At 39.4% G+C, this 21786-nt stretch overlaps 1 protein-coding gene across 5 annotated transcripts in view; it reads right to left on the bottom strand.

Annotated features, from left to right (window-relative positions):
• Window positions 1–9528: 9528 nt before the first annotated feature.
• Window positions 9529–21786, bottom strand: part of IFTAP (intraflagellar transport associated protein) — a 58189-nt gene continuing 45931 nt past the window's right edge. For all 5 annotated transcript variants that reach the window (XM_082410578.1, XM_082410579.1, XM_082410582.1 and 2 more), the window contains 2 exons: window positions 17595–17734; window positions 9529–9766 (listed from right to left, as the gene is read on the bottom strand). In XM_082410578.1, coding sequence (XP_082266704.1) covers window positions 9608–9766; window positions 17595–17734 — 299 coding nt within the window. In that variant the 3' untranslated portion in view covers window positions 9529–9607. The remainder of the gene's footprint in view (window positions 9767–17594; window positions 17735–21786) is intronic.

The following is a 21786-nucleotide window of genomic DNA, read 5'->3' as shown; positions in this document are numbered from 1 at the left end:
AGCCACATAGCGGGTCATCTTGCTTCTTCTCCTGACTCCATCTCAACACCAGCAAGCAGAGTTGATCTCTTAAAATATAAAGCACATCAAAGACTTCAAAAAAAAACCTCCATGGCTTCCCATAGCACAGAGATTAAAATCCAACTCCCTACCATGACCTCCAGTGTCATACAATCTCACGACCCCCCTACCTGCCTCAGTTATCTCCAACAACCTTTGCTTTCTCTCATTACACTCCAGCCACGCAGGCTTTCCTTATGTTTCTCTGGTCACCAAGCTTTTCCCACTTTAGGGTCTTGTCCTAGCTATTGGCTCAAAAAGGAACACACTTTCTCCTGGTCATTGCAAGCCTGGCCCCATCTTGCCACTATGGTCTCAGCTTACCTGTAACCTCCTTAACGAGGTTTTCCCTTTTCACCCAAATGCTCTCTTTCACTTCATCCAGGTTGGCATTCCTCACAGCAGTAATCAGCAATTCGCGTTCTGTCTTTGCTGCTGCAACTCCAGAGTGCCAGTGCCCTGCTTATCAGAAGCACTCAATAAATATTTATTGTCTGTAGGAAAACTTGCAGAGCCATCCAGGAGCTTGCGCTTAGTTGCTGTCTAGTATGAAAAATAACAAATTCACTCCAAAAAACAAAAGTGCAATAAAAGAAGCTGAGGGATTTGTTTGCTGACTTACTTGGGATTTAATTACATGGAGGATTTTGATGAAAAGAAGGAAAAATATTGTAGTACATTATGGTGCTAATGTGTGGGAGTTTTCATTGTTTACCCCTGTCTCCTTCCTGGGGTATTATTAATGAGCCAACTATCTTGTATGTGATAATGTATTACAATGAGTTGCGTTGGGTTGTGGGTCAAGATAAAATAGCAGAGTCCAATTTAAGCAAAATGCCATTTGCTTGGTGAACGGCAGACTCATTTCACGCTTGCTTCTCTCCTTCTGCACTTTAGCTGTGTTCACCCTGAGTTGAACAGCGCCAGCCTCCCTCCCATCTAGGGAGGGATGGGAGGAGGTAGATGAGCCAGCTGCTCAGCAATCGAATTTGACCTCTGAGAAAACAAGCATCAAGGTGGCCCCTCCAACGGCCACTCATCGCAAAGGCTCACCACCTTGCCTTTGAATGATAGAGGGATTCTTGACAGCCACCTCTGATCTTCTGAAAATACGGGCAGGTATTCACCACCTGGTTACTCTCAGAGCAGCTCCTGGGCCAAAGCAGGGCACTGACCCCAGGGACGTGGCCTTCTAGTTCAACAGACGACCTTCAAAAGACAGGCAGCCCCTTACGCCCACCTGCATTAACTGTCAGCTGCCCACAAGAGAGTACAGCGGTGGGAATGCCCCTCTTATCTCCGGCTTTCATTGCTGTGGTGGAGAGAAGCTGCTCTTGTGGGCCGAGAGGGATGGGTTTCAAGGGTTTCTTTGCTTTTGATGTCAACCCTTCACCACCGCAAGATGAACACGTGCCATCTGTGGTGTAGTGTCTGACGGGGGAGGGGGATGGGCAGGGAAATACACACAGATACTGGTATGTGCCACTGATGCCACATCATCCGGATGAGCCATCTCTCCCCAAAAGAACACAGGGCTCAACTTCTAGAAAGTAAGGTCTATTTACTTCTCCCCTTAGCTATGGAATGTCAATAACTCATTTGAAGCAATGAGTCTAGCTAGGGTAGTACTAGTTCACCACTGGGTTCCCCAGGATACTGCACTGACTTCTCTTTCCTGTGTCAAAACTGGCCTCTCTGTGATGTTACTAAGTATTTAGCCATTCATGTTTCTTCTCCCACATCTCATCTAATATGATGGTGAACATGTGGTAAACACTCAGTTGACACTTAGTGTTCTCTTAATACTTTCTATTTTGATTAATTATTGCTTAAAATGTACAGACTGTCAAATTTGGGGAAAATGAACATGGGAGCACACTTTTAGCAAAGTGCAATTCATTTCTCATTCTAAACTGTGGTGATGGCATTGGACAGGTTATTTATTTGATACATAGCTTATTAGAGCTTAATTTCACCATAATGAGAAGTGATCACTTTGGGTACCATCTGTATAAAACCCTTTGTGATCCTTGAAAATTGAGGACCATAACTAAACAGGATCTAGTAGACTCATTTAGGCCAACAAATACAGAAGCCATTATGTAAGTGAAGAAATTTTCCAGAAATACTCTGACCAGCACTTTACTCAGTCCCTGACTTGTAAGGGACTCACATTTCCTTATTGTTTTGAACACAGAAACATCTCAAGTCCAACACCCAAGCCCTCATCTGCAACTTGCACATATTCTTCTTGTTTGTCTTAAATGAAAGCCCCTTCTCCAGAGTTCTGGGCACCTGCACACCAGTAGCCAGGTGTTCAACTGTTCAAACACAAAACATCCACAACATGTACCTGTCTCTGTTACATTTATACTCGGTGGGATTGGGGGAAGCAGAAACCGATGCTATAGGCAAAGCTCACAGGGCAGAACAATAACAGGAACAGAGCTGAAGAAACAAATGCTGCAGGTTTTTTCCCCAGAGAAAGGTTAGCAAACTCAATTTTAGCAAAACAAAAAGGTAACCCAGACTAACCAAACTGTGGATTTCATTCACATTTGAAAATAAGTTGGATTCACTGCAAAATAATATAAATATATATACACATGAAATATATATCGTATATATATAGATATAAAAACATCGAGTCATCAGAAGTCATTAGAGTCAATACATCAATAACAGGATAATACTATAACCAAAGCATTTAAAGAAAAGCATAAACTACTCTCCAGAAACTAAAGTCTCCTCAGGAATCAGTTGACCTCCATTTTTCAAGCTAAATCCTCTATAAGTTCAAGACAATGACCTTCTTAAACCCAAAGGACTTAGGAAATCATTTTTGCAAAGACATCTGATACCATGGTTTTTTTCCCCCCAAAATGCCCCAATATGTCTGTGATTCAAATACTTTCCAGGTTTTCCCATCTTTGTGGGTAAAAATAAGAAGAATTAGCAGTTTTTTCTGCATGGTTGTTAAACACCCTAATTACTTCAAGCACCATTACCACCACTTGCACATAAGCCATCCTTTGAAAATACTTTTTAACCTAAACTAAAATTCATGCTAATTTCTTCTGAGAATATAGCCAATATTAACACAATTTGAAGAGTTATTGGATTTACTTTTTTAATCTTAACAGGGATGTCAATATTCTAAATGCACACAATGGAGATAATCTACTACCACCTGAAGTGGAACCAACAACAAAAATCTTTAGAAAGACTGCACATTTTTATAGAGATGCAAAGTATTACAATTATTTATCATGTACCATAACCTTTACTACTGACTTGCCATTATTTTGATACTAAAATGTCTTCCTACATTCCTTCATGCAAAATTCACTTACATTAGAATCGTATTGTTGGGTCTTTTTTTCCTCCCATTTTTGTACTGGATGGAATTACTTTTTCTGATTGTTCTCTCAATAAATCAACGTTCTGGTGCAGCTTGTGCAGACGTTTTGCATTTGGTTTCTTTATCATAAATTCAATGGATTAACAAATCATGACATTAACTATTTGTTTCTAAAAACAAAATGTAACAAAAGAACCAGACAGTAGATAAACATTAGCTAAATGAATAAATCTTAATGGGATCCATTTTTGTGGCACTCTTCCTGGATTTTGTAAGTAAATGAAGTCAGATAAGAACCATAATACGTAAGAGACAGTGCTTCCTAAAGATGCAAGAATGAATGAGATTTGGTGTTTGCCTTTGGAGTCGGTGAACAGGGGGGAGGGGGGTTCCAGTGAGGGGGGAACATGTACACAAGGCAGAATGTGACAAGTAGCAACAGTGTTACAAAGTGATATCCAGGTTCTGGGGAAGATGAAATTATACCTGGTTGGGAGAATCAGAAATGTTTCATGGAGGATGTGACCCTTGGGGTGCATCTCAAAGGATGAGGAGAAATTCACTGGGCAGAAATGAAGGGTGACCATCCAGAAACAAAGAAAAATAAGAAGAAAAGCATGAAGGTGGGAGGCAACATTTGGGAACCACATGTAGTCAGTTTTGTCTGTATCATGGGGGTACAAGGGAATAGGGCCTTGGATGCTAAATTGAGAAGTTTTTAATAATCAGTAGGCAATGAGCAGCTAGTAGTAGTTTTGAAACAAGATAGTAACATGAAGATGAATATGAAAACAATGTGTAAAACAAGCCAGAATGGAAAGAATAGAGGCATTTAGAGACTAATTGGGAAGTAGGAAGGCTTCCTGGAGGAGATAAGTAAAAATGAAGTCTTGAATAATGGCCAGGGGGTTACAGAGGAGAGATTGGAATGAAAAGGGAGCAAAGAGGCCAAAATAATAGTCTCTGGCAACCAATGTGGTGCCATAAACAGAAATAGGAACATCAGGAAGAGAAAAAGGAGCTGCTTTAGAGGATGGAGTGCCTAACACATGAATGCCTTGTACAGACCCAGCTCCTAATGCATCGCTTCCCTCTCTCAGTGTTAGGGATCCTAGAACTTACCTAGCCTCCACTTGTTCACACCCGACGCTTTCTACAACATGCTGGGAATACCCAAGTCCCTCTTGGCATCTCCATCTCTTATGGCTCATTCATTCAGCATCATGAACACAAGTGCTTCCCATTGAGGGGCACCATGCTCATCCTTATCAAGGATGAGACGCTACCTTCACTCTCTCAATTCTAATCGTCTAGCCCTGATGCAGTTCTGCCATGCTGTCCTGATCCCTCTGGATGTGGTTTCTTGGTGTTTGTTTGCTTTTCATGGAATTGGCTTTACTATTTAGCAGATTTAAAAACAATACAAAATTCAAAAAAGAAAATAATATGCACCTTGCAATAAAAACGTGGACGATAAAGTTGAGAAAAATCTCAGAAAACAGAGCAAAAAGAAAGAAAACAGAAGAGAGTACGAAAACATTGTAGCAGCATCTAAGAAGTTCAATATCCAAAAAGCGAACATTCTAGAAAGAAAGAAAAGAGGAAATGGAAGGAAGCAAGTTATCAAAAAACAACAATTCAAGACAATTTCCCAGAACTAAGGATGTAGCTTTCCTGACTAAAAGGCTACTGAGTGCCCAGGACAAAAAATGAAAATAGACCTGTGTCAACACTGATCATCGTACATTTTCAGAATACTGGGGATAACGAAATCATAGAAACTTCCAGAGAGAGAACAATATAGCCTGGCACATACACCCCTCCAGTGGAGTCTTCCCCCAATACAATACATCCCTACCCCCTTTCCACCATCTCCTCCCGAACGTAAGTCAGATTTTGTCTCTCCTCTGTTTAAAAACCTCTTGTGGCTCACATGACACTCAAAATAAATAAAAGTGTAATGAAAATGAGGGAATTAGGCTTTAAGACCACCTCTAAAATGTGATGACTCTTATGAGCATTAGCATTTTTGAATGAATGGATAAAGGCTTCTGCTTTACAGGCAGCTACCAAAATGGAATTTTTCTCCTTCCTACCTCACTCTTTAAGTTCTGTTTTCTTTTTCCCTTTCCAGTTTTCCTTTAGTCATCAGTCCGCACTTTTTAATGTAGAATGTTGGCAATATCAGTATTGTATCACATGAATGGCTCCTCAATAGGGTTTTTAATGTTAAGAAGTCATAACAAGGTTTCAAAAGAACAATTGAGAAGTGGGTCAAGTTTCCATGTGAACCAAGAATCTCTCAATTTTCCACGGAGTTGTGGCAAGGAAAAGAAGGAACAGATTGGATGGAACAGTTCAGGCCAATCAGGTGAGGCTTCCCAAATTTGCCTGGGCCATCGGATTGTCATGAGTCTAAGAAGTAAGAATATATACCAAAAGTGCTCAGTATATGTCTAACTGAACTGAATCAATGAAATGGACCTCTGGGTTCTTCAAACTAATAAGCTCATACTTTAGGTGTGATTCATTCAGTAAATATTTATTGAACACCTACTTTATTGCAGGTCCTTTTCAGGTGTTGGGGACACAGCAATAAAAAGACAGAGGAGGTCCATGCCCTCTTGCAGTTTATGATCTCATGGGACAGTCAGATAAGACACAGACAAGGTAAGATAATGGGATAAACCAGGACAGAGTGAAGGTTGTAAGAATGGGATTAGATAGGGCGGTCAAGAGAGAGACTCTGGGGAGACACATTTCACCTGAGACCTGAATAATGAGAAGGACCCAGCTACACCAAGACTTGGGAAGACCAATCAGAAAGAAGAGTGAGAGCAAAGGTCCTAAGGTGGAAACAAGGTGGAGTGCTTGAAAAACAAAAAAGAATATGAACTGGTTAGAACATAATAAAAAATGAGGAAGAAGGTACAAGATGAGATTGGAGAGGTAAGTAGGGGCCATAGGGTGTAAGGGCTGGCTAGGCCAGGGTGAAAAGTATTGATTTCCCTTCCACATATGGAGAAATATTTTTCTAGGAAATTCTAAGGTTGTCTCTTTCATGTCATTTCCCATGCTATTGTACTCATGTACCTTCAACCTCCAAGAAACAAGCCAATGAAATGAAAATTTTTTGTTTTTCTTTTTCATATTTTAATTCATCCATACAATTACCTAGCACATAAGGAAAATTTATTCTTTTAAATGAGGATACAGCCCTATCTCATTCATGGGAAAAGAAATTTCTTGATGAAGGAATCAAGGAAGTTCAATATCAGGTCTAAGTATTTTTTCCCCTTCTTGTGCAACTCCCCATAAGATGGATCCTGAAGGAATAAGATTGCTTGGTGTGCCACCACACTGAACAAGCTAGGGCTGGTACTGCAGGCTTGGAGTGAAATTTTCTCCATTCAAGTTTGTTCGTGTTGTAACTGCTACATTATTTCAAGATACTCTTTTTTTCTTCCCTCCCATTTTGGTATATACATGCAGGAGCTTCTCCTTATCTTCTACTCTTTCTTTTCCTCAATGCCACTACCTAATCCGGGTAAGCATTATCTATCAATACAAGCTCAGGCTTCTTCTAAAGGCACTTGGTTAGGGTTTGCCAACCAACGTAAAATAAACCATTCACATCGATTCAAGGGACCCATAAAGCTGAAAGTCATAGAGGAGTATTTGCTAGTTAGGGGAAGAGTAATGGTACGGTTGAGACAAAACTATTTCATTCAAAGGCCTTAAGGGACCCATTTTCCAGTGTCACTTTTGCTGTAATGCACAATTGCCCCAAATAATGTAGGAATCAAAAATTTCCAAAGGGGGGGACTTCCCTGGTGGCGCAGTGGTGAAGAATCTGCCTGCCAATGCAGGGGACACGGGTTCGAGCCCTGGTCTGGGAACATCCCACATGCCGCAGAGCAACTAAGCCCGTGCGCCACAACTACAGAGCCTGCGCTCTAGAGCCCACGAGCCACAGCTACTGAGCACACGTGCCACAACTACGGAAGCCCGCGCACCTAAAGCCTGTGCTCCACAAGAGAAGCTGCCGCAGTGAAAAGCCTGCGCACCGCAACGAAGACCCAACGCACCCAAAATTAAATAAATGAATTACTTAAATTTATTTTTAAAAAAAATTTCCAAAAGGAATGAAGCCAATAATACACCAACTCTACAGATAGAATGCTCTACAGTAACGTTCAGCTGCCATCTACCCTACCTAGTTAATGGAACACTCCACCAAAGTGTAATTCTTTTTGAATACTTAGTTTTGTTTCTTCTATTATAAAACTATTTAAGTCCACAGAATTGGGATGTCTTAAAAATGGTGAAGTCTTTCTTTATCTAAAATACCAAAATGCTATGTGTATATACATTGAGTCAAAAGAGATCCTCTGGTCTTATGAACAATTATGTCACAATGCAGTTGTCTCCTCAAGTCAGCATGTGTGTATAGATTGCATGCTAAAATCTTGTTTTAACCTCGCAATTGCTCCCTCATCTCCTCATTGCATCAATCAAAAATCCTTGCTAGTTCTACCTCCAAATCTCTAATCAAATCCATACTTTCCACATCCACCTACACTGCCTTAATTCTGGCTCTTATCTCCCACATAAACTCTTCTAACAGCCTCCAATCAAAAAGTCCTACTGATTCTTCCTGGCCAGCCTCAAATGTCACCTCCTCTTTGAAGATTCCCCAGCTCTCCAAGGCATAATTCAATAACTCCAACTTGCTTTGCCCAGTAGCTCTTAGTACACATTACTCTTACAAAACTGATTACACTCTACTGCAGTGCTGTCAAATAAAAATACACAAGCCACATATGTAATTTGAAATGTTCTAGTAGCCTCATTAAAAAGGTAAAAAGAAATTGGTAATTTTTAATAATATATTTTATTTAACCAGATAGACCCAAAATAAAATTTCAACATGTAATCAATACAAAAATAAAACAAGATAGTCTATAATTTTTCATATTAATTCTTTGAAATCCAATGTGCATTTTACATTTATAGCATATTTTAGACACTAAGTTGTCATCAAAAATAAATGATCTGGGCTTCCCTGGTGGCGCAGTGGTTGAGAATCTGCCTGCCAATGCAGGGGACACGGGTTTGAGCCCTGGTCTGGGAAGATCCCACATGCCGCGGAGCAACTTGGCCTGTGAGCCACAACTACTGAGCCTGCGCGTCTGGAGCCTGTGCTCCGCAACAAGAGAGGCCGCGATAGTGAGAGGCCCGCGCACCGCGATGAAAAGTGGCCCCCGCTTGCCACAACTAGAGAAAGCCCTCGCACAGAAACAAAGACCCAACACAGCCAAAATTAAATAAATAAATTTTAAAAATATATATATATATACAAAGAAAAAAAAGACCAAGTACATTTGTTACTGATTCCTTCAATGATAAAAATTACTTCATACATACTATTCCCCCTTCGTCTGTGCCTTCACCACTTTTTCTCCTCCCTTTAAAGCATTCGTGGGTATTTTACACAATTAGCACTTCCTAATAGTTTTTACATTCTCTAGTTGTCTTCTCTATCTATGCCTTGCCTTCTCAAATTATATTGTAAACTTCTGGAAATAGAGATCATTCCTTGTACTTAGTAACTTTCCTCACACATGGCTGAATAGCAATAACAAAGTGCAAGAATTTAATATATGACATATAATCAATTCTCAGATGCTTTCTTTTTCAGTAAAGTCTTTTCCCAATCAATCCTAGAAGCCCAACCTCTCAGCACTCACATTCATACCACTATCTGTGGATAGCTGAGACCAGTGACCTACCACATAATCAGTTCTTCTCTGTGTTTTGCATGTTCAATTGCCCTTCCTCCCCAAGGGGGCGGGATGAAATTTCCAGGCTTTGTGACAACACCCCACATTACCTAGTTTCCGCGCTCTCATCAGATGGACCCTTCTGTAGGCGTTGCTTCCTGTCCCCGTTTGCCACCTCCATCTCCCCCGACCAGCCATGGATGCAGCCAAGTGACAGAAGAGAACTCTGTAAGGGTAGAGGGCTCTTTGGTCTTTTTAGTCTCATCTCCCTACTGACAAATAACTCTGATAAATCAACGCACACACAAATTTCCACAAAAGGGATTATAGTAGGTATATATTTTATTCTAATGTTGCTCGAATAAGAACAAAATAAAAATAAACACGAAGATGTCTTGGTGGATCAGTCACGGGGTTTCTCTAAGTCTGTGCTCTTGCTCTTTTGCTTGCATAGCTCTTTGATGGCATCTATCTCTGCAGGAGTGAACTTGGGGGTCAGCATCACAGCGTCATAATCAAATTCTTCATCAAGTGAGAAGGGCCGAACTTCATCTCCAACTATCTATAAAAGGTAACAAACGAGGAAAATAACATATAATCATTGTAAATGAAGATAAAGTTGAAAACATAAACTCTCTATTAATATTTAAACTTTTTTTAGACTTCAGCACTCTGAGCTGATTAAGCTGTTTTTAAGTAAAGGAATAAATTCAATTATTCAATTTGACCTAATTTAAGCCTCTTAATATGCCCCATTTGTACCATCCTGCATCTGAATGAACATCATTAACTAATTCTGCCCACGGCAAGAATCAGAAAGTCTCTCTTGTACACATTCATTACATTTTCACCATTTGTAGTGTCAGGGCTACAGGCATATGGAAAAACTAAGAGTTATATTCAAATGTGAGAAAATATACCTTAAGATTTTGGTCAACCTTAAGGACACTTTTACCATTTACTAAAAAAGACTTGTAGCAATAAAACATCATTTTCAAAGATAAAAATACTCTATGCTTAATATACTTACTTCTTCAGATAAGACTTGGGCCAATAACAGCAGGAATTAAAATACATAGTAGCACTCTAAATTAAAAAGTCCAGGATCCTTTCTTCCTACCAAGAATTTTTAAAATATTACAGAATTTATCTGCAACTCAGAGTAGCTGCAAAGAGATGTAATAATTTTGTATCTACTTATTCATAATCTGTGAATTTTAAAGACTTCCTAAAGGAAGGTAGATTAAAAAAAGCACATTTTCCAATAAACAAGAGATTTAATGCCTTAAATCTCACTGTATCACCCCTTAAAAGGCCTCTCCAAAAGCAAATGCTGTGTGATACAATGAAATCACCCAGCACCTCTATGTAGCTCTCTATTATGTATGGTGATGCTGAAATAATTGAAAAGGATGGCCTATGCAAGAATGAAAAAAATGCCCTGAAGCTATAATCAGCTTTCAATATTCTTGCATGGAAAATGATCTCGTTTAGTGGCTTTTGCAATGTTCTTGAAAATGGAGCATCTAGCTCAGCAACTGTGTACTGTTACCAAAGGTGCAAAACAAAAAAAAAAAACCCACCCCAAAACATGAAAAGTAGATATCTCCTATCTGTTTAGCAAGTTGCATCTTGTAGTTGGGTGTGCAGTGCTAATAGCAAACACCCAGCCATCTATCATCCTTTCTCAGTAAAACCAGCACGAGAACAAATTTCAGAGACTTGCTCACTTCCTCTTTGTTAGAAAGTGTCTGTGTGCTTTCCTGACAAAGGTAATGATGGGAGCTGCCACTGAGTGAGTCCCCACCATGCGCCAGCCCCAGTACTAGGAACTGTGCAGGCATTAGCAGTAATCTTCAAACGACCCATCTTACAAAGCTCTGAAAGGTTAAGTAACTTACCAAGGCTACACAGTTAGTAAGGAAGAGAAGCAAGATTTGAATCCCGGGTGACCTGTAGATAAAGCTTCACCGTCGCAACAAAAAACACCAGCAAAGATCGACCTTGAAGTTTTCACTAAGCCAAGTCATAGCTCTTTGGGAGAAAAGATATTTTCTAAATAAGCTAAAAAATTCTCACAGCCTATCATAAAAAAATGCACTCGAGGATCCACATAATACCGTGACTATCTTTAAAAGAGCAGCTGTACCCTGGAAGCAAATCAGTCTGCCGAGTGGCTAATCTGTCCATTTAGGTCACTTTCTGAAAATTAAATTTATCGTCACCACAAAGTGACAGTGGGGTAATATGGCTAAGACCAGCTCAAATGAAGAAACACATACACAAGGACACAGTATGCTCATTTCCTGAATAGAAGCATCCTTGCCGTCTCTAACTCTATCCAGCAGTAAGCGCTGAGGTTTGCAGGCCTGGTCCTGGCAGAGGACGAGAAAGAGCCCCCTCTCTGCCAGTGCTTCTGTCTGAAGGGATTTTTGCTGCCCACGGACACCTGGTTGAAGACCTGCCATCCACATGTCCACCAAGTTTCAGGCTGCCCATTGCACTAGGACTTTGAACCTTATCCTGAGGCCTCTAAAACCTGCCTAGACCTTACTAACCACTCTCACTAGATGCAGTCACTTTGCCTTCACCCCTCCCTCTGAGGCTGGAAAGCGGGTTCAAATTAGACAAATCCCTTTGCTGAGCTAAAATCCCAGCGAGACCATACCATCCTCCTCGCTCCCTCACACAGCCCGAGCAACCCTCACATGCCCACCTCCCTGCCCTCTACGTGTTCACTCCGTAAACACTCACTGAGCACTTAATGTGAATTAGATACTGGGAACACAAGGATGAAGAGAAGCAAAATCTGTGCCCACAAGGTTTTATAACTTCAGGGAGAAGACGGAAGTAAATGAGTGATTTCATTATCATGTTCCATGCTCCCCAACAGAGGGATGCAGAAAGGTCTAAAGAAGCACAGAGGGTTAAGTGCTGAAGCTTAACTTACTCTCAACTGAGTATGGCCACTCTCCAGAAAATCCTACTCACCTCCCCACTCATCACCCCACTCAGGACCCACCTTTTATCAGCAACCCAGACAGACTAAGGCTTGTATGTTGAACTTCCAGACTCTCTGACGAGGGCTGACTCCCGTGACCAAGTTAGTCCTTTCTCCCAGATAGGGTCCAACCCACCACCTTCTTACTCCTCTCCCTTACCCAGGGTCCCCATATACCTTTCGGCCATAATATCCAACAGTATGGAACTAGAGATATAGAAATTTATCCTTAAGTGAAAAGTTTTTATTTTCCTTTAAGTTCTTTTTCATACACTTAAATTTTTCTCTATTGTGGAGCATGATTTCCTTCATCAGTCATTTGTTATTAACCGAAACAGCAACAAGGAATAAGTTTCTAGCTAGCCAATAAATATATGAGGCAAACACAAGAATTATTCATTTACAATACACTTGAAAATATAAAAATATACTTATAAATGTCTTCACTTAGAAACTGAGTTATTAACAGCAGCTATCTTTGATAGATTAATTCCTTAGGCAATCAGTTAAATGCTGAAATATAAAAGCAAGAAACCAAGAAGAATAATAATTTCATATCTGCAATGCCAAAATATGATACTCAAGACCTTTTAAAACATTTTGGGGGTATCACTGTCTCTCTATACTGCAAGGTGGCCAGTACATCTCTGGATCAAAATGTCAGAGGAATAGTCTCCTGAAATCATTCAGATATATTCCATTCTTTCCACAAATGTTTATTAAAATCTAGGCACTGTGTAGGTGCTGAGGATACAAAGATGCAGACTTGTATGAAATCACAGAGAAATGAGATAGACACATCAACAGATCATTATAGTAAAATGCAGAAAGTACACATGGTATAGTTAGAAGGTGACAGGAACAGAGAAGGAACAACTAACCCAGCCCAGGTTGGAAGGCATTAGGAAGCATTCAGAGGAGGCTTTCTGGAAGAGGTGCTATCTAAGCAGAATCTTCAAGGGTAATATTATTTAACAAGGTTGAGGGAAGACGAGCTTTGCAGACAAAAGCAGGTCTCATGAACAGGCCAAGTCAGAAACACAGAGAATTTCACACGTGTGTATCTGCGAGTAATTCAGTGTTGTTGGAGCAGAAAATGTCAGGTAGAGAATGGCAAGAGATGAAGATGATGCCAGATCATGACAGGTCTTATAAGCTATTTTTCCCAGAGATGATGAAAAGTCGCTGAAGGATTTTTTGAAAGCAGGTAGACACTTGGTATCTGTGCATTTCGAATAAATTTCTTCCTTCATTCAAATGTTAACTGAGCACCTACAATGAGACACAGGTGTGCAGAGAACAGAAGGAGACCCTGCCCTCTTGGAGGGTACATCAAGATAGATCACGCTGAAGACTGAACAGAGGGTAGATTGGGAGTCGGGAGACTAGTCAGGGGACTGTGAAGCAGTCCAGACAAGATAATGAGAACAGGGCATTGAGAGCAGATATTTTAAAATATCAGAAAGTAAAATTAACAGCACTTGATGACTGATTTGGATATAGGAAGGGAAGAAGAGCAAGAACGCAGGAAGAGAAGCGGGTAAAGATAAGCTCAGTTTTTAACATGTTGATTTGAATGTACCTCAAGGAATCCAGATAGAATTGTCAACAGGCAATTGAACCCACAAACCTGAAGCTCAGCAAAAGGTCTGAAGCTGGAGATACAGATTTGGAGACATAAGCCCAAAAGGTAGTAACCTATAGATGAAAACAGATCCAAGTATGCAAGTGGGAAGAGCTGTAGGTTTAGCATGGAACCCTGAGGAGCACCAACTCCTAAGGGAAGCATGGAGGGAAAACCCCCAAAGGAGGCAGGGGAAGAACACTCAGAGAAATACACAAAGAATCTGAGAAGAGCTGGGAAGAGAGAACCAGTAGACCATGAGTGTCAGGGAAAATCAATGGTAAAAAACACAGTAGAGAGTCCCATTAAAATAAAGACTGAAAAGTGTCCATTGGGATGATTGGCAATGATTAAGTACCTTTATTCTGAATATGTCCAGGCAGGTGATTAGACCAAGGGCATTTTGCAATGAACTGAATGAGGAGTGAGGGGAAAGGAAGCAGGGTCAATTAGAGGAGTCGAGTCTGTTGGTTTCTGAAGTCTGTATGAAAAGGGAGAAAAAAGAGCAGACAATAGCCAAGAGGGGTCCAAGGTAAAGGGAAGGTTGTTTTTTCTTTAGTTTTCTTTCATTTTGTTAAGGATGGGAGAGACTTAAACATGTTTACACATTGAGGGCAATGAACCAATAGAGAAGGAAAGAGACAATGACCCTAACCATCTTATTATACCAGAAAATCACTCCCAGTAGCAAGGAAAAGTTTCCTGATTATTTGTTCATTCAATACTTATTGCATGTCTCCTATATGCAAAGCACTGAACTCGGCACTAGTTCTGACTTTTTTGCATTTTAATTAAGTAACCTTATAGAGACACACACAAGTGAATGTAGGGTCTTCTAAGATGAGGGGCATATATGTAATTCAAAGTGAACCCTGATGTACACTGCAGTTCAGAACACATCACTGTGATCTTCAAAATGACAGCTTTTCAAATACTGTAAAGCTGCAGTTCTATTTATGCATTTCAGCTGTTGGCTACTGTGGCACACTTTGGGAATTCTCTTCTTTCAAGTTAGGTTCATTTTGAGGTTCTAAGATATAAGGCTCCAAGTTTTTTAGATTGCAAACTGAACTTCTGACTTATTTCAAAGAGCAGAATTCGTGCAATGGAACACCAAATCCCCTGCTACTAAACAGAAACAACTGTGAATTAAGTTATTAACTTGTTATTTTTGCCTAAGGAGCTGAGAGAAACATGTGGATTTCAGGTGTCTAATTTCAAATCTAACTGCAATCTTTTCGTAGCCTCTCAGGGAATAGAATTTGTACACTATTAGAAAATTGCTAGTTTTCTTAAAATTGCCCACGTGATTTATTCTAAGAGGGACACTATTACAGAAGGAATCATCTTCATTCAAAGTACCATGTAGGCAAATTAAAGTAAATAGAACTAATGCTCAAATCAATAATAGCAGCATTTAGCTGTAGGTTATCTTACACAGTAATATGGTAAATAAACTGTCTATACAGGTGAAAAAGTTTATAGAGTCCCATTTTGAATTGGAAAAACAGGCAATCTCCCATTAAAATACTACAAAAGTTTCTTCAATGACCTCTTGTATATCTTGGGAAGTAGGACAAGAACTCAATTTTTCATCTTCTTAATGTGAATTCTTTTTGTTCAGTAAAGCTGTTCAAAACTTCCAGAATTCATCAAAATAGAGTAACTACGGCAAGAAGTTATTCACAAAGGGAAAGTGGAAGGCTCTTGAAAAATGTTTGACTGTAAGAAGGAAATGCACATGTATAAAAGCAGTGATAAAATGAGGAAAAAAATTAAATGGGTCCAGTCCATTTCAGGAAGTTACGGATTCTCATTAGGCAATTAAGAGGAAGTCAGGACATCCAGGGTAAATTTCATCTTTTGAGATTGACATCACAGAAAGCAACTACCATCTCTCATCCAAAATAGCCCATTGGTAGGTCCTTACAGGACATATGCTGGAAATTGGTGATTATGTTCTTTTACCTGCTTTGGGTATTTTAAAATAATATCAATACTATTAAACCAAGGCAGAGTTGGTGTGGTATTGTGATTCTAGACAGTTCTGAAACATTTCTCTAACAAATAGTGGTTAGAAATTAAAATCCCACCCAAAATATTACTCCGGATATTTAAAAAGCAGCAAATTATTCATCTATGTCTCATTTTTGCCAACACAAAAATTGTTCATATCATTTTGATTCGAACATTTAAAAATTTTCACATTCTCTGGGAAGAAATTTATACTCCTTTTAAAGATACAACCATACACAGGGTTTTAACTAGCATTTTACTGGCTATATGATTGATTCCACAAATCATTCCTTTTTTTTTTTTTAACCCATCAACTAAAACCATTTTGTAACAATTTCTATAATGGCACTAGGTGCCATTGACCACTGGCTGGTCCAATAATTTGTATGGTCACAACTGAAGTCAAGAACATGAACAAGTCTTTAAAAGAAACTGATTCCTGCTAGAAATCACCTTGCAATTATAGTTTCTTAATACTCAGAGAAAGCAATCTATAATTCAAAAAGCACATTGAAAGGTGCCTATCTCCGCAAGTTTATCTGGTAAACAATTTGGGGTTTAATATAAGTCTGCAAGCATCCTAGATAGACTTCTGTGATGTCAGTGAACAAAAGTTCTATGAGAAAAGGGCAATTTAAAATTGAAATTTTTGGATTACTTCTGATTGAATGACTGCTTCCGTAACAGAATATCGTCAAGTGACAAGACTAGTACCCAAACAACTAAATAATCATGAAACACCCTAGTGCTTTTATTAGGAAGCAATAATAAAGAGCCCTTAACAACTTCTTGTGCCCGATCCCCTTTTATGCTAGAGTAATAAAGGTGATAAAGGTCACTACCCAGCACCATCTGCAGCCTTGGTTGGTGCATGTTTGTTAAGTATATGTAGATGAGTTGCAAATGATGGTGAAAGATGGCTTTCAACTTGTGCATTTGGGAGCGTTAACATGTGGCAGATTCCATTCTCCTGTGCTGGTGAAGCACATGTCTAGATGACATTTCCCAGCCTCCCCAGTGACCAGATAGGAACATGCGACTAAGTGGTTGCCAGTGGAATGTGAGCAGAGATGAAGAGCCCTGAGTCCTAAGCCTTGGGGGAACCTGCTGCCCCCATGCTCTCATCCCTTGCCCCTCCAGGTAGGACGGTGACCTGACTTGGAATATGCACATGAGGACAATGTCCTGAGGTGCAGTGGAGATCCAGAGAGAAGGAACCTGGGCCCTGGTGACCCCAGGGAACAGAACCACTTTTCACTTTAAAGGCTCTCTACAGACTGAAATGAGACATTAGAGAAATAAACTTCTATTTCCTTTCAGCCACTGATTTATTGTTGGGATTCCCTACTATAGCAGCCTGGCCTTACCTTAACTAATACAAAATGTTTTTAGGACCTTGGAAACAATAATAAAAAGAAAAGTGGCCAGTGCAGACTCAAAGAGATAATAAAACTTTCCATCCTTTCTCTTGCGGAGTCCCCAAGTAGCGCTGTCCCTGTAGCATGGCGAACATCATGACACAAACATAGTTTCCACGTAAAAACATAATTGCTCGCTCTGTGTGTTTAAAAGGGATTATACACATTAGAGAGAGATGGCAGTGAGAGGGACCCAATTAAGCAACCTGAATTGTAAATCTTCCCAAATCTCAGAAAAATACAGAAGCACACGGGTATAGTGGCATTTCTCTGAAAGGACTAGTTACAAAATCAAGGCAATTTCAAGAGGATTGAATTCCCTGTGGAGTACCTCTTCCCTTTGTTTGTCTGCTCCTTTTCCAGTGGGCCTTGGCTTCACTCCAGAGGTAAGAGGCTGAGCCACAGAAGGAATGTAAGAAGGAACACTCATGCTCATGTCCTGCTCCACCTCTCCTGGAAGCAGCAGCAAATCTGTCGAATACAAAATATTTCACTTGATCCCTTCACCAAGTCCACAATTGACCTAAATCATCTAAAAGTCTATGATAGTCAAAAAAATGAGCGAATATGCTCAAGTAAAGCAGGTCTATTTCACAATGCCTGTCCTCACTTGGGAACTTGACTCAAGGGATTCTCCTTTCTATAAAATAGAAGTCGTCAGTGCACGAGTTTTTATTTTATAGTTGCAATGTTACAATCCATCCAAAAGGTCTGGGAGAAATGTTGTTTTAGGAATAACTTGATCACGCCTCTCACCCTCAACCCAATTTCTACTTCTACAGGAAAATAAGTCAAAAAGATGCTACTTTTGCCTCATTTTGCCATATTTTCCTGAGGGGGTGAAGAGAAAGAAAATGGAGTGCTGATTTCATCCTGTAACAATACGGCAATATTTCAAAAAAACATATTAAAAAACAATGATGCCAGAAGGAAGGAACTTTAACTCCCAGCAGAAAAATGAAATACTCTGTCATACTCAGAATGCATGGCCTACTTCTCAACGCATGCAAACAACAACAACAACGTGTTTCCGGCTTGTTTAGCACAATCACAAGAATTCAAAAGCCAATCTTGGTTTTCTGATCGATCCATTAGAAGTGGATGTGTTTCCTTATTTTTGCACGTGTGACAGAACATGGATGCATCACAGACAACTGATGACCTTCCGCAGCTTTCTCTGAAGACAGAAAAACAAACAGAAGCACAACAGGATCCCTCCTCCGTCTAAGTTTTCGCAGGACCAGAAGGGCTGCAACCAATAACTTGCAGCTGGCACAAGATGCTGCCGCCTGCTATTCAATGATGATCCTAATTAAGACACTAATTAAGTTCTCAGTGGAAGTGATTAATTAACAACAGTCATGCCTTGGTTGTTGCCAAGGGCAGCATGTATCGGGAGATAACTGAGCAGGTATTGATATTCAAAAACTGAAACTTATTTGAAATACATCTCTCACCACTACAGCTATCACCTTCACAAAAGACATGATTACAAAATTCTTAAGACTTCAGCAACAGAGAACATGGCAAACAGCCTAGAAACTGAGCACGTGGGCAGGGGGATGGTGAAGAAGGAACTTCTACTATGATTAATTATTGAAATCATAGAATATGACCTGATTAATTAGGAGAAATAAGAACAATAATAATAGCTGGCATTTTACATGCATTAACTCAGCCAATCCTCTCAACAACTCTATTATTTCCTGTTTTACAGGCAATGAGCTCTAACACTGAGAGTCACCCCAGTCACCTCACTCAAGGTGCCACAGCTGCAGTCTGTCTGCGGAGCCCGTGCTCCTAGCTCATGATGTCACATCATGAACTTACTTTTAAGTAAGCATTTTCATCACATATATTATTTAAAATCTATCAGATTGTACCTCCAAACTCAGGGCCAAGAAATGTCACTACGATAGCACATTAGCATGATTAGTAAGCGTTCAGGGCATTTTACAATTTTATAACCAGAAGTAATATTTTTTAATATATATTTCTTTTTTAAATTTTTTTAAAATTTATTTATTTATTTTGGCTGCGTTGGGCCTTCGTTGCTGTGTGCGGGCTTTCTCTAATTGCGGGGAGCGGGGGCTACTCTTCATTGTGGTGCGCGGGCTTCTCATTGTGGTGGCTTCTCCTGTTGTGGAGCACAGGCTCTAGGAGCATGGGCTTCAGTAATTGCAGCACGTGGGCTCAGTAGTTGTGGCGCACGGGCTTAGTTGCCCCGCGGCATGTGAGATCTTCCCGGACCAGGGATCGAACCCGTGTCCCCTGCACTGGCAGGCGGATTCTTAACCACTGCGCCACCAGGGAAGTCCCAGAGAAGTAATATTTTTAAATTCAATAAGGTTGGTGGAAAAACTGGCTTTCTAAGGTATCCCGTTATGAGTCCAAAGCTAATCTCCCTCACTGGTTAGGGGCCTGCCAACAAGAGAGGCAAGAAAAGAAAGGTTCAAGCCTCTTAATGCGAAAACCAATATCTACCATACCCATTGGCTGCCAGTGCAAACATTCCTTTGAATGTGAAATCAAAATCAATTCTGCTTTCAGAGCTATTTAAAATCTGATGGACAGTACTGTGCACCAGGAGGGACAACTCTGCAATTCCTTTGCTGAAACTCTTCACATCCCTCATGTGTTTGCGAAGAAGGGAGGGTTTTCAACAAAAATGGTTTCTTTCATAAGAATTCCACTGCCATGGTTACAATTCTTTCAAAACAATATGACTCAGTATCCACTGCATTTCCCATTCCTGTCATTTGTTTCTCCAGTGTAATAGTAAAATGCACAAACGCATAGCTGTTGGAGCCTAACACGACACCTTACATGTAGTAAATTCTCAGCACATACTTGCAGAAAGGAAATTAATTTCCTGCATCTCAACTTTTAAACTGAACAGCAAGTATGAAGAGTCTACCTATGCACAGGACATTGTGAATCATGCAAAATATGTACAGTCCTTTCCCTCAAAAACTAAATTTTTTTTACAGGAGTAGGATTTTTATACATAAAATCAGAGAATAATCAACACAAGAATTGAACTGCTTTAACTCTAAATAGGACAGATTCATAGAAGAGTGAAATCAATATGGACACGAATAGTCTGATAAGACACAAGTCATAAAGAAAGATACCTTATCTTTTAGCCATTTTACAATCACTGATGGGTTACTTATATATTCATTCTCTCAGGGGGAAAATGATTATATTCATTGATGGTGGGGAATGGAATTTCTGAAGTTCTCTGCAAAGCTTTCCCAACTGAAATCTTATCTTTAAGACACTTCATCTGACCTTATTGTTTCTACAACAATTAGTTTCCTTCTTAGCTAAATACCACCATCTTGACTGATGTGCTTTGTAGAGTTAAGGCAACTCTCAAACACGAATCTTGATGTTGGATGGCAAGCCTGGTTGAAAGCATTTCAACCTCTTTCTCAACTACATGACAAGAATGTCCAACGTTTATAAACTATGTGTTTGTGCCATTTGTCTTTCTGTATTTAGCCAATGACCAGCAAGTCAAAGGTTATAATCATGTAATTTAATACAACATTAAAAAGTAAGCCATCTATCTGACATCTGATAATCTAGACAATAATAATATTTAGTCTGCCTGTCATATTTATAAAAATTAACCAATCCATTCCTTTGTTGCCATGTAGAAATGGCCAAACTTTCCTGAAATTTCAGGTGTTCCTCAAGACCAAAAAGGATACAGATAAGATATGCACTCAGGCCTCCTCTGCACATAGCTTCCAGCTATGATAGTTTATATCAGTGGTTCTTGTTCTTAAAATTTTTTAAAGACCCCAAAGAGCTTTTGTTTATGGGAGTTATATCTATCAATATTTACCATATTAGAAATTAAAATTTCAAATATTTGCTTATTGAATCATTAAAATACAAATTTTCAAATATTTGATTATTGAATCATTAAAATAATACTATCATATATTAAAATAAATATTTTTATTTAAAAAACCTCTTTTCCAAAAACAAAGAAAACAGAAGAGAAGCATTGTTTTACATTATCTGAATCTTTTAAATGTCTGTCTTAAATAGAAGAAAGCTGGATTCTATATTTGCCTCTGCATTGAATTTTTGGAATATGCTGTTTCAGTTGATGAAAATGAAGAAACTCCAGTCTCACACAGATATGTAGCTGGAAAGGGGAGGACTATTTTAATACTCCTTTTATATAACTGGGGATATTATTCTTTGATACAAACTAGATATTGACAAATGATAAAGGTTTTAAAAATAATTTCATTGTGCAATATGAAACCCTTTCAGTAAATTTTTCATACTCTTATGTTAAAATCCATTGGTCTATCTTACATGTTGAATGAATTGCGCTCCTGTGCATGATTTTGTCATCATATATTGGTTATTTGGAAAATGGTGGTTCACTGTGTTATGCAGATCTTTCAAATGTTGACATATTTCATTATGCAATATAAAAATCACATTAGTTAACATTACCAATTTTATCAGAAAAGGCTTTAAATATTGGGAAGCTG

This window comes from Balaenoptera physalus, assembly GCF_965194825.1.
Source record: "Balaenoptera physalus genome assembly, chromosome: 10".
In the NCBI taxonomy this organism is placed as follows: Eukaryota; Metazoa; Chordata; class Mammalia; order Artiodactyla; family Balaenopteridae; genus Balaenoptera; species Balaenoptera physalus.
The sequence above is the reverse complement of the archived record's forward strand: the minus strand, read 5'-3'. Positions and strand labels throughout refer to the sequence as shown.